This window comes from Corvus kubaryi, unplaced genomic scaffold (genome assembly GCF_017639235.1).
Source record: "Corvus kubaryi isolate FWS band 111438036 unplaced genomic scaffold, C.kubaryi_AGA036_p1.0 split1-65, whole genome shotgun sequence".
Lineage (NCBI taxonomy): Eukaryota > Metazoa > Chordata > Aves > Passeriformes > Corvidae > Corvus > Corvus kubaryi.
The window spans coordinates 8,639,007-8,652,886 of NW_024582080.1; the positions used below are offsets into that span (position 1 = coordinate 8,639,007).

General features: G+C 40.8%; 2 protein-coding genes across 6 annotated transcripts in view; both read left to right on the top strand.

The window, feature by feature from the left end:
* ATP8A2 (ATPase phospholipid transporting 8A2) overlaps positions 1–13,880 on the top strand; it is a 320,936-nt gene that overhangs the window by 262,524 nt on the left and 44,532 nt on the right. The gene's annotated exons all lie outside the window — the stretch shown is intronic.
* Positions 12,897–13,799, top strand: LOC121657890 (chloride intracellular channel protein 6-like). Its single transcript, XM_042014090.1, is given in 2 exon segments — positions 12,897–13,335; positions 13,338–13,799. Coding segments are annotated over 2 exon segments (720 nt in total). The 5' UTR covers positions 12,897–12,911; the 3' UTR covers positions 13,634–13,799.

Here is a 13,880-nt window from a genome sequence, read left to right on the forward strand (position 1 = left end):
TTATTTCTCAGTTAAGGTGAGAGTGCAGCTCTGTGTGCTTTGCATCCACAGGGGGGAAGGTCTCTGATTTCTGCCGGACCGACAGGTTGATGTTTACTGAGCCCCTAAATGTTTCCTGTCTGCTCCTTCTCTGTAAGATCTTAAACCAGTGCTAGTATCTGTGATGTGCCCATCTTCTGGACATCGCTATTTGCTTCCTCATCTTTTTTCAGGAAGTGTTCTTGGTCATTCTTGGTGGTTTTCAGTGAAGATGATGGGGAGGTATAGAGTAAAGCTACTTCTTGCTGTAAATTTTCACCAAAGAATGTGATCACTTTTGCTACTGATTTACTCTTCTTATGATAAAACAAACTGTCCAATAAGCATCTTTCCCTTGAATGAAAATGTCACATCCCATGCTGTCATCATCCAGTTAACTCTTAAGTTTGAAAAACCAGGGCAAAAAGTTTTACAGAAGAAAGTATCAACTTTTTTCAGTTAATAATCCTGTTCCTCATTCTGTTCATGGTTCTGAGTTGTCTCATGAAAGAAAATTTATTATAAGGCTGCAAAGTGTTCCTCTCAAATACTTACAGAAGCCAGGAGAGACTAAGAATTTGCCTTGTACTTTGCAAGGGTACAAATGTGGAGGGAAACGCTACTTAAAATACAGTTTTACTATTACTAGTTCTACTTAAAATATGTATAGATATGTGAAGAAGTGGCATCAAATAAGCAAACATGTTATTAATGCTCAAGGACAGTGTTGATGCAAGGGGATCTAAACAAGCCCTGTGTAACCTCAACTAAAAAGTACTTCTGAAGAGCTGCTTTCTAGGGTGAGGAAATTCCAGTAGAGCTTTCCAATAATAGCCACAGTAGTAGAGCAAGAAGAAAAAAAAATTGCTTTGTAAGGAGCAGGTTAATATTTTCATGAGATGACAAACTAATTGTGTTTTGAAAAAAACACCAACAGATGTTGTGTGTATTTGAAGTGGTGCACCAGAAGCAGCCACCGAAGCACTAAGCCAGAACTTTGTAAATGTGTACTTGAAATGACACTCTGCTGCCCATGTGAGTTCAGTGACCAGCAAGATAGCTTCCAGTTGGAAATTCCAATTAGTCTGTCATAAATTTTCAGTTACAGATAAGTCAGTTTGGTATTTTAATATTATGATATATTTGGTATTATTTTTTAATGTTTTATCACTTGAGAAGAGTTGGCTTAGAGTTCTACACTCTCTCCTGTGCATTATATGCCCAAGTCATTCAATGACAAGAGTGGGCTCTTCTGGGTTTAGTAGACCCAAGCCATGTCTGACTTACAACAAATCCCACCTGAGAAGGATGTGTATTTCCCTAGTAATTGCCTTTTTGCATCAACTCAGATATTGGGTATAGAATGAAAAATGAAATACGTATGTAGGTCATATCCTATTGTTCATCCTACTTCAAAACTCATGATTAGCAAGATTCCCAGGAGTTGGTGACTGGCTGGTACAGTTTTGATTACCTTTTGGTATGCATTGTTATCATGTCTTTCCAAAGGAGGCTATCAGGTGCCATAATTGGTTTTAGGAGTTTATTTGCTATTAGGGCAGAATCTGATGATTCCATTTAGAGTGATATCTCAAATGCTTTTTCATAACTGTGTTGATATATACCAAATCAGAAAAGCAATTCTTAGCAATCCTTTTCCTTTAAATGCTACTGTAGGTCATAGCCAAGAAAAATGTAGGCACTTTCTTTTATCTTGCAAATCTTCCCCAAAAAATAATAGGAAAACTAATTTCATATAGCTGACTGAGGTTAGGAGCAATACATGCTTGATTAGTTCAGACCACACAAACTCTAGTTTGTCTTGGAGCTGTTTAATTATGCATTCTTTCAGCAGTGTACTTAAAATTATAGTAGAACTAGAAGCCATAAAACTTTGTGTTACTAAAATTCATCCACGTATTTCATAATACAAGTCAGAGAAAGTGCCTAACATGAGTATCAGATTATGTGACAAGAGAACAAGTTTATGTTCTGTCATGTTAGTTGTACATTCTGTTACATTGGGACTCGGACTTTGAGGGCGTGGGTTGTTGTTCTTTTGGAGCTTTTTGGAACAGGAATTCATTTAAGGTGAATAACAAAAGAGGAAATCAGGGACATGTGTGTCTTCCTATTCTGTGTAGTTCACATGTTGCAGAGTTTGCTGAATTTGGGAGGTGAAGGTGGTGGCTTTCTAGTAAGGTAACTCAAATCTTCATGTCATTTCTAAGCCCCATCCCCAAGAATAGAGATTTTCAGAGATCACTCTAAGTGAAATCGCAGAATCAAAAAATATTCTGAGTGTGAAGGGACCCACAAAGACCACTGAGTCCAGCTCTTAAGTGAATGGCCCATACAGGCCTTTGACAGACAGCAGCCACATGTTGTCATTACTGTGGTTTGTGCATTATCTTCACTTACCATATGTTTGTAAGATTGGGTAGAGCAACTCTGGATTCAGCAGCTACACATAGGGTTAGAAGCCAGCACCAGTCTGGAAGCAGACTAGGATGTGTTAGTATGTTCAGTTCCATACTGTAAGGGTCATGCTACCAGTTCATGTATGTGCTTATGTAGCTCCTGCCTGTGCCTCAGCCCCAAGGGTTTATTCCATAGCGAGCCTCTTTACTAAAACCGTATAGACTGAGGATGGATGGCTTTTTGTCCTTCTGGGGAGGATGTTTTTTAGAGGATTTTTCTCCCTCCTCAGAGAGAAGATTGGCCTGTGCAATACTCCTAACAGTCTGTTTATTTCTGTGCTGCTAGACTGGCCTCACTTTTGGTTTTGGGAACTGCACTTTGTAGATATGTCAGATAGAGTGAGTAGAGATTGTGTATCTTGAATGTCGGGTTTTCTGCTATAAAGCTATACTGAGAACCTGTGTGGTCTTGGGGCTTTTTGTGTTTGCATTAGTTTAATTGCTTCTTTGACCCCTCTTCCTCTGCTGGCCTTTCAAGCTCTGTGGGCTCTTAGCCTCACTGATATCTCTCCACAGGATCTTTGTATCAGGAAGCATCCGGGCTTGTCTGGAACTCCCCCAGCCTTGCTGTCCAGTTATATCCAGCATTTTCTCTAGCTTTATACTAAATGTCTGGGTTTGCAATTTCAATACCTGTAATTCACTTCTTTCTGTTCTGTTAAGCTGTAGATGAGGAGTTTATTAGTTTTAGTTTTCTTCATAACACATCTGTTTCAGCATCTGACTGCTTTTTCATTTCTTTCAGAAGCATTTAGTTGGCCTCTGAGAAAAGGAAGTAATTTATAAATATCCTTCTAGACCAGTTCTTTTATGCAGCTCTTCCAGTTATTTGATTGCCTGTGTTAATTTCTTTTATTGTTTCCTGTCATTTTTTCCCTTTGGGTTACTTTTCCATACTGTATTTCTACTGTTGTATTCTAGGCAATGTTTTTAAATTTCAGTCTTCATCATTACAGTCAAAATAGAATGTATTTTCTGCCTTAACAGCATTCAAATTAAGTTTTACATCAAATCCTTCAGTCTCACTGTTTCTGTTATGTAAAATCCAAAGCAGGGATCCATGAGTTAAAACAGTGAGAGGTACTGCAGTTTAAAGAGAATGCAGTAGTGTGAATTTCCACTAATTTTTGATTTCACTGGCTATGTCAAAGCAGACTCTTGGGAATGGTCTGCAGGGAACCCTATCTGTCCAGGTCAGAAACATGTTGAAATAAGCTACACTTTCATTTCAACCCATGCACCAGCATTGTTTTCCCCTGAAAACTACAATGTAGGGAATGTCACCTGCGCATTTTTATCTTGCCCCTGTGTGGATTTGCAACATGGCCCAGACACACCCTCAAGCTCAATGGCACCCTGCACCAGCATTCAGCTGCATGTGCTGACTCTTTCTTGCATTTTTATTTGCAGAGGTCTCCCTCTTCCCATTCAATCTGAATTTCCAGACCTAATTTTCATAAATATATTTATATACACACACACATACACACCCCCCCATCCTTTGGACCCAGTGTATTTAAAATATAATCTGTTAAAAGCCATCATGGATGTTTGCATTACCTCTTTCTAAGAACTGAGGATAGTACTTATTGTTCTGTGAACTCTTTGGTGGTTTGAGACTGCCAGGGTCAGTAAGATTTCTGAAGATAGGAAAATCCACAGCAGTTCAGGTCTTCACCTTATTTCTCTTAAATGTTCTGATATTGACAGTAATATTGCTGCGCTGCCTTCTCTCTTCATCTAGATTCTTTGTGGATTTGATGAACAAGATCTGAGTTCTTGTGTCTTGAGTCAGAAAGGGATAATGCTCTTAGCTGAAAATAGTGCTGTTCTGTTTGGTATTTGTTTTTCCATTTATAATTGCATATTTCCACTTTTAAAAACAAATCTTTTATTTCCCATACATATGTGAAATTGTTCTCTGAATGCTCTGGGAGTTAAGGTGGTCTTGGGGGAGTAATGCCATGTCTGACATCAGTGAAGAGAGGCACTCTTGAGAAAGGCCTGTCAGAGAGGGAACTTCCTTCTAGATTGCTGAGCTGGAAATGTGGAATGTGACAGGAAGTATCCTAGGCAGTCTGGCTTCCCTAGGCAATGGTTTCTTAGCACCTCTCCTACTTCCAGGCACTCACTGGACATATGAACATTAGTTGATCAGCTTCTACTGCTGGAATGTGCTAATTGGGATCTTGTTGCATGGAAAGGCTGTAACACTAATAATTGTGTTGTAGACAGATCTAACCAGAAAGCCTATCAGGGTCCAGCTGACATCTAAGCAGGCACTGGAGTCTGCTCCGAGTGAGGAGAGGTTAAGGAGACCTGAATTCCGTCAGTGAGACTGAACTCAAGACTGATATGTTTTGAACAGCAGAATCTTGGCCAAGGATTAAAAACAGGGATGTCTCTGAAGGAGGTTAAAGCAGCTGTCTTCTGGATATTTCATCTTTGGTTTAGCCTTGGAGAGCTCCAGGCTCTCCTTTCAGTTTGTTCCTTTCAGTACTTGAGCTCCCCTATTATACAGTTTCCTGTTTATTTTCTATGGAGCATTACTATTGTAATAGTAATGGTGTGGTACTAACTTACCTTCTTTGACCTGACAGTGAGTCTTGTTTGCACTTGACTTACAATGTCAGTCAAAAGTCATGGAGTCGTGTTACTGTATTATTTTCCTGGAGTTGACTGACCTCTCCTAATTATTTTAGTGTTTAATTTCTTTTTTTATTTTCATCATCTTTCATAATTGATTCATAGTTGAGATGCATGTATGTATATATCTGGCAAAGACTTGTAGCCAAGTCTTCTCTGGCCAAGACTGGTTTGGATTGGAAGGGACACTAAAAGTCATTTAGTTCCAAATACCCACACCCATACACACACACACCCCCACACCCACACACACCCTGCCATGGGCACGGACACTATATATAGGTATATCTTTAGTCTGGTGGTTTGAATCCACTTTGCAGAGAATCACTTGTTTTTGTTTTATAAGCACCTGTTTTGTTTTGTTTCTTCTAGACATTCAATACTCATAAATCTAAACTTGCAGTTTCAGACAGTCCTGGAATATTATGCTTAGGCTCTTGGGTTAGTAAATAAAATGCAGCTCCTTTGCTGCTTGGTAAAATATTTTAGATACGGTCTTTTCCGGTCTTGTCAACACCTTGTTCCTGTGAGCATGTCCTGGACTCTGACTGCCAAGTGGCACACAGGGTTGGATTGTTTTAGTGTGCCAGTTTGCATTTGGGTTTGATTTCCTGACTTTAAAGTGTTTCAGGTAAACCACTGATGTCTGGACTGGAAAATTAACAGAAGGCACCCGACTCCTGAAAATACATAATCAAAATATGGTGCTACAGTAATTTTCAGGAACATTATTGGCATGCTAATAGCTGTCTTAGGTTGTAACCACGTTAGTCACGGCAATTGGATGTGGTAACACTCTGAATCTGTCGAAACAGACATAGCAGCTGACAGTGTGTAGAAATCAATCACTTGGTCTCTTTGCTCAAGTGATGTGTGAAGTGTGTACCTTAATAAAAGTAGGTTTGAACGCCTCAATTAATATATGTGACCGCACCAAAATTTAAAATGTACAGACTTACATTTCCTAATTAATAAATGCTTTGGCTAATGAAATGGCAGTGGCAATTTTAATCCCCCAAATTTAAGAATCTCTGGCTCACTACCAGAGGAGAATATAGTAGTGGCAAAAATAATTAGGCATTTCTGTAGCATGCTTTTACATTGGATCTGAAATCATTTAGAGGCAAGCTGATCCCTTTGTGATCATTGTGCAATGGGCTCTAGGAAAACCCTGCTTGAGCAGGGCGGTTGGACCAGGTCACCTCACTGGTGGTCCCTCCCAGCTCTAACACTTCTGTGATTGTATCATTTTCTTCCAGTAGATAAGGAAACAAAATTACAGATGGGGGAACTGGCAAGGTGAAGTACAGCTACAGTAACAGACTTTTTAGAAGAAGTTGTGGAGGAGTTGACTATAAGTAACTCTGTGTGTCGTGACCTCTTTCAAATCAGTATAAAGTTTACACTGAAATCGTTCCTGGCTACATTTTGAAAGGTTTGCAAAAAGGATCAGAAAATGAATGCTTATCAAAATCGTAGGGGTGGGTGTCTGTCTATAAGGGGAGTTGCAAACAGAAACAGGAGGGATTTGGCTTTTGTTTTACTGTTCTGGCTGTTGTTCCACTGAGACACAGAAATCGGACACTGGGCGTGATGAAAGTGTAAGTGAAGGGGGGTAGTGAGCTTCCTGTGCCAAAAATGAGCATGTATTGGAAAGGCTGAATGTGGGTTAGGAAAATCAAAACAGTGTACATATACACAGACAAGGCTGTTAGTAACACAGAAGAGTTTAAGAAAAGAAAAAGCAAAGGTTGTTTTGTGAAGAAGCACCACTGTCACGTTAACTTGGGGAAGAATTTGGCTCATGATATTTAATGTCACATCACTCATCTAGAGCCCTAAAAATAGTGTTTATAATAAAACCCCTGGCACAGCCATGACTGGTGTGATTCAGATGGCCCCTTTCCTTTTTTAATTTGTGAACAAAGCTGCTCCTTTGAAGAGAAGTGTTTGTTTACAGTTGTTTATCAGTGCAGGAAATGGATCAATTAGATGTAACTTTCTAAGTTAATTGAGTGCCACTACTGAAACCACCTGACGTCATTCTGGTGCCAGCAGTGCCAGCTGAGAAATCTCATCATTGTTGCTGTGGGAAAGACAAGGACACGATGGGAAATGTTATTTTTGGCCCTCGAAAGATTAAAAATTTTAAATATTTATAGAGTCTTATCTGAAATACTGATTGGTTATTAGTGCCTTGAATTGAGGCAGGGATGTGTGAATCCCTAGAGCTTTATGACCATACCCCATCTGAATTAATCTGAACCATTAACAGGGAATTGGCACTCTGAATTTTCCTCTAGCTATATCCTCCTTTCCACACTGCACTGCCTTTATTTTTTCCTCTTGGATTGTTTCATTAATGATCTAGAATGTAATAACAGCACACAAAAAAATAACTTTCAGATTCATCCCTCTTTGAAATATTTGGCTTCAGAGCTATATTTTTATCTTTTTTTTTTCTTTTTTTTTTTTCCCCCCTGTGCTGCACAGGCTTATAATCTTTTTTGCCTGTGCAAAAGCAGACTGACTTCATTAGCATGGTGCTACCTTGTCGCTGTACCGAGTTCAGCAATCTTTTTCTTATTCAACAATTCTTCCCTGCTGACTTAAGGGAGTTTTGGGAGGGGGAGGGACGAGGCTTAACATAAATATTCTGGATTATTTTTTCCTGGCAAATTCATGGCCTGTTTTGAGACTGGAGAAGCTATTGGATGCATTTGTTGGTGTTGCAAACCCGTATTTTTCCTGTCAGTTGCAGAATAGCTCTGGCTTGTGACAACTGTAATAAGGTCTTTGATAATGCTGCTGCTGTCTGTAGCAAATGGGTTTATTGTGGGAGCCAGGAGCCCTTTCAGAAAGCCCCAATTTCAGAGCTGAGAGAGAAACAAAAGAGCACAACCTTTAAGTAAAAACTCCTCTCTTATCTTATTTTGAATCTTGCAGAAGAACCCCTTGAGGCTACTAGAGAGGCTGAAACTATTCAGTGTGGCTAATGTTTATCAGCTAATATTAAAAAAAAAATACTCTTTTCCTCTGATATGATTTTGACGTTGCTGTCAGGCTTGTGATAAAAGAGTGAATGAACTTGGGACATACTTTAAGGGCAGAGCACACAGGAAAACTCTCCCGGTCAGTTACCTTAAAAATGTCTCAAATTCAATAGGCTTGTGAGCCTAAGGCAAGCTTAATTAAACTTAAAGTAAAGCAAAAATAAGAATTTAAAATGCTGGTTTGGTTCTCATAAACCTGAGTAAGCCAAAGTCTGGATTTCTCAATTATGTGTGGTTGTGGGATTTGTTTTGTGAGCATTTCCCTGCACAGTGCAAATTCTCAGCATCCTTCCCTTCCACTGTGCATGTGGGTCAGTCCCTGAAGAAGGAGAGAAAGGAACTTAAGGTTATGATTTGGGGGCTTAGAATGTGTTCCATGTCACCCTTTTCCCTCTCAGGCTTCCCCCAGACATGCTGGAAAGTATTTGTAGGGAGAAGGAGATACAATGATACTCTGTGGAGTATATACCTGAGGCGGTATCTGTGCAGCTGTGTTCCATGTCTGTGCCTTGGAAAAGAAAATAGTTCCTGGGAAGGCATTGCAAAGCCCCACTTTGCAGAGAAGTTTAATAGGAAGACACAAGCTGGCCACAACGCGTGGGTTTGTGGGCTGAAAGCTTGTCACATTTGAAGGAGCTGAACCCTAGCACTTGGCACTCTGGTATTGTTTCTCCTCTGTTAGAAATGTTCTCTAAGGAGCTCTGCATAACACATCTTCATTGAGTTATCTTTCTTCCTTTCCCTTTTTGATTGAAATATGCATTGCTTTATTAACAGTTTAGTTTACTTGTCTGTTAAGAAAAACTAAAAGCTTTGGAGAACTTCTGCAATGGATAGAAGTATCACTGAGCTAGGTGCCTCGCTGTGAGAGGAATTAGTCAAATTCCAGCTCCTATGTGCACAAGTCCCTAGTTTCTGGAGCTTTCAGCGTCTCCTTTATCTGCAGCCTCCAGCTGATGCAATCCAAATAATGCATATTTGGCGGAAGTACAGGTATCTAACCTGCTGTCTTGGCTGTGACAGTGCCCAGTGGCAGATGATTAGGAAGAGTGTAAGGATAGGAACAGATGTAATGATGCTTCTGTAGTCTCCTAGCTCTAAGCAGCTCAGTAATTTCAACATTCAGAAATAATACCATTGTTTACATATAGTTTGATCACTCTCTGGTCCACAGCAACCTCCATGAATCATATGCTATATATGTGAAAGCATATTACCTCCATATGGTTTTGAACCTGCCACTGGCTGTCTGCTCTGGTGTTCCAAGTTCTTGTACTGGAAGAAGAAAGGAACAATTATTCTTTTTACCTGCTTTCTGCCATCCTTGCCTTTCCAAGCCTTTATGTAATCTTTCTCTCTCTCTCTCCTTCAATGAAAATCATTGCATTAGTCATTACTCACAGTGAAGCCATGCCTTACTGTGATTATTTCTGTTCCCTTTCCTCTCAACCTTTTCTGATTCTCTGGTGTCCATTTTGGAATGAAGACAACACATAGATGAAGCACAGTTGGTTTGTTGGGATATTTTTATAGCAACAAAATATTTATGTTTCTTCAATCCCACTTCTGGTAAGTCCTGACACTGAATTAGCTTTTCTCGACTCCCGGACAAGAGAATTGCATTCTTAGGCCTTCAGCTGACTATTACTAATACAATCTTCCCCCCATGTCTATCACTTTTTAGTGAAACACATTGAATTTTATTTATTGGAAAAGATTTCAAGCCCCACAGTGTCACTTGCTCCCTCTCCCACCAGCTGGATCAGGGAGAGAATTAGAAGGGTTAAAGATGAAAAACTCGTGGGTTGAGATAAAGAGAGTTTAATAAGGAAAGCAAAAACTGCACACGCAAGAAGCAAAACAAGGAATTAATTCACTGCTTCCCATGGGCAGGCAGGTGTTCAGCCACTTTCAGGAGAGCAGGGCCCCATTCCTGGTTACTCAGGAAGACAAACATCATCACTCCAAACATCCCCCTCTTCCTCCTTCTCCCCCCCAGTTTCTACACTGAGCATGATGTCACATGGTCTGGAGCATCACTTTGGTCAGTTGGGGTCACCTGTCCTGGCTGTGTCTCCTCCCAACCTCCCAAGCATCCCCAGCCCCCTCCCCAGCCTGGCAGTACAGAAGCAGAAATGGCCTTGACTCTGTGCAAGCCCTGCTCAGCAATAACAAAAACATCTCTGTATTATCAGCACTCTGTTCAGCACAAATCTAAAACACAGCCCAGTACCAGCCACTGTGAACAAAATGAACTCTACCCCAGCCAGAGTCAGCACACTACAACCTGAGAAATAAAGTTTTCTACCGCACAGACATGGTGTAGAGCTCAAATCAGTAAGCGGCATAGTTCTTGCTGGAGAGCCCTGAATAGAAAGAAACAGGGAAATGAAAAGTATTTTAAATATTTGATCTAACTCTACTTAAGCATCAGTGTGACCTATGCTCCAAAGTCACTTAAGTGTCCTTGAAAAATACCATAATCATTAGTAAGCAGCTTGCAGTGTGATTGCTGGTCAGATGTGTACACAGGGAGGAGGGGGAGGTACCCACTGTAGGCCAAGGTAAACCTCCAGATTCCCTAAAGGAGGGAAACAATGGTTTAAATTAAAAGATTTCTGGCAAGCTTTTTAAAAATGCTAATTGTTACCCCAAGGCTTAAAGACTTTGGGATTTGTTTCCAGTGTCACTAATACAGCTTTGGAAAATCTCGATGCTTCTACTGTTTTAACATAAATTCTAAAATTACTGATCTTTATCTGCTGTACCTTGCAGACTTTAAGCAGAATATCAATCCACCTTTTTTAGTAGTCAGGCAGAAACTATTTCAAAACTGTTCCTGATTACATGCGACTGACACAATTTTGAAGAGTAGCTGTATGGGAGTGTTTCTTTTAAAACTACACACAACATGGCGTTGTAGGATTTTCGCACAGAGAAGAAAATAAATTAGGTCAGCACCGGTCAAACTTCAGTCTTCCAGTGAGAAAAGCATCTATTTTAAGTGGAAGATGAGAAATGATATAGTAACTGTTACCCCGAAGTGAAAAATGGTGCTGTTTATGTATTTAATTGGTCAGGGTTTGCAGTGGGGCTTTGAATTCTGCTGCTGTCGGATCTTGTATTGCTGCTGTCGATCACGGGTTTTCTCCTTCTTAAAAGACTCACGGTAAATTTATTTTGGATAGTTTCTTAACAGGTGTTTCCTCAACATTGCGAACGCTTTAAATGAGAACCGCGCTGCATGTCCGGAGTTCTCAGCTGAAATCACACGCAGCCTGACACAGGCGCTGGTGTGTTTACTCATCTGTGGCCACGCTGACAGCAGCCCTGGTGGGTCCCACTGCCCGGCCGGGACGCAGAACAGATGTCGGGGATTAGGGGGAAGGATCTGGGGAGGCTTTGGGGCTGCGCGTTGGCGGAAGTCATTCATTGTGGAGACGCAGATGGGGCTGCTGGGCCTGTGCTGAGGAGTTGCCCAGAATGGGCCTCGGTGGGTTTGTTTATCTGAATCAAAACCAAATGTTTTCCTGGTACCTTTTAATTAAAGGGAAAGCATAAATCAATACAATAAAATAAAATTATTGCGCCAAGTGGTATTGTATTTCTACAGTGTTCTTCCCAGCAAAGAAGCTGGCAATGTGGGGCTCTTAAAGTCACGCTGCCTTGCACACTGTGGGTGGAAAGGCTGCCTGGTCTGTCCTGCTGGGAAGGGGTGTGAGGCAGGAGGTGGCTGTGCCTGACCTGGGGCCAGGCAGCTGGCGGAGCCTCTGCACCTTGGACTAGCACTCATGGTCAATTTGTCATTTTGTTAGTGTTTTATGCTTAAGGGAATGTTTCCTGTGGGACTACCTGTCTTCAGCTGTTGGGTTTGTCACTGGCCCTTGCATTAGGAATGTTCTATGCTCAGACATCAACCATCTGTGGAAACATAGGGGTAGCACAAGGTGACCAAGACTGAGCGGTGCATGGCACTATGCATCTCCTACAGACACCAAATACTGCAGCACATTACTGTGAGGCTTGTCAGGCATCTCACTGGGCTGGGAAGGTAACTTCTGGCTGCAATTCATTTAGTTGTGGAATCAGAGCAGACACCTGTAGCTGTGAGTTGTGATGTAGAAAAGAGAATTTATATAAATTGCTACTATATTGTGATGCACTTGTGAAGATTTCAGTAAAGGGTGAAAGGAAGGGAGAAAAATAGAGACACAGGGTGTGTCTCCAGGCTTTGGCAGGAGAGTGTGGTGGGAGACACTACAGATGTACTTCATACAGTACAAGCCACAGAGACATGGTGGCTCTGTGAAGAAGTTGTACGTGCTCAAGCATACATGTATGTGCTCAAGCTCAATGACATAAATTACTCAGGGAATGAAAACAAAGGAAAGGAGCAAGGTTTTATGGGAAAAACGATATATTTGTGTGAGACTCCATTGATTGGAGTTGAATTGCAGTTATGCTAAAATAAGCCAAAGCCTTTTGGGGCCTCCAGGAGAGGCAGTATGACAGTACAGAAAACCTTGAGCTTTAAGAATGTAACCATTGAATGTAGATAAAATCCCATGTGACTATGTAGTGACTGAGCTAGTAAATTATTCTTCCTGGAGAACTAAAATGTGGGGAAGTAATGGCTATTATCTGATGCAAGTCAACCATTGCTGTAACAGATTAAGATCTCTAAAATTGAGTTTAAAGGACACAGTTTTTCAGAATGCAGGACTCCCTCTATGGAAATGATGTACTTTCAGCTGCTGTTGACTTTGATAAGAATTCCACATGCCCGTTCTCTCAGCGCCTCTTTATGATCCTGTGGCTCAAAGGTGTCATATTTAATGTCACAACCGTGGATTTGAAAAGAAAACCTGCGGACCTGCAGAACCTGGCCCCGGGCACCAACCCCCCATTCGTGACTTTTGACGGGGAAGTGAAAACCGACATCAACAAGATCGAGGAATTCTTGGAGGAAAAGCTGGCGCCGCCCCGGTATCCCAAACTTGCACCGAAGCACCCCGAGTCGAACTCTGCAGGAAATGATGTCTTTGCAAAATTCTCTGCATTCATAAAGAACCTGAGAAAAGATGCAAATGAAAATTTGGAAAAGTCTTCACTTAAAGCCCTGAAGAAGCTGGACAACTATTTAATAGCCCCTTGCCTGATGAAATCGATGCTTACAGCACGGAGGAGGTCACTGTTTCCAGTTGGAAATTCCTGGACGGAGATGAGCTCACTTTAGTGGATTGCAGCCTCCTACCAAAGCTCCACATAATCAAGGTTGTTGCAAAAAAATACCGAAATTTTCATTTTCCACCTGAAATGACAGGGATTTCGAGATACTTGAAAAATGTATACGCAAGAGATGAATTTACAAACACATGCCCTGCTGACCAGGAGATTGAATATTCATATTTGGATGTGGCAAAGAGAATGAAGTAACCAGAAGATGCCTCTGTTTATTGCTTCTGTGATGGACAACAGCCAAGCTGGAAAAGCAAAAACCAGCAGAAATTCTGCAGTGTGATTTTAAGTTCTGCTATTGGCCAATCCTTTTATAATGATTGTATTGCATTATTTACTCCTTCTTAAAAAAAAAAAAAAGAATTGATTTATAAACCTATGCCTCAATTTTAAAAACTTGGAGAAGATCTACTTCTCTGACCTTCACAGTTACCAGATCTAATTC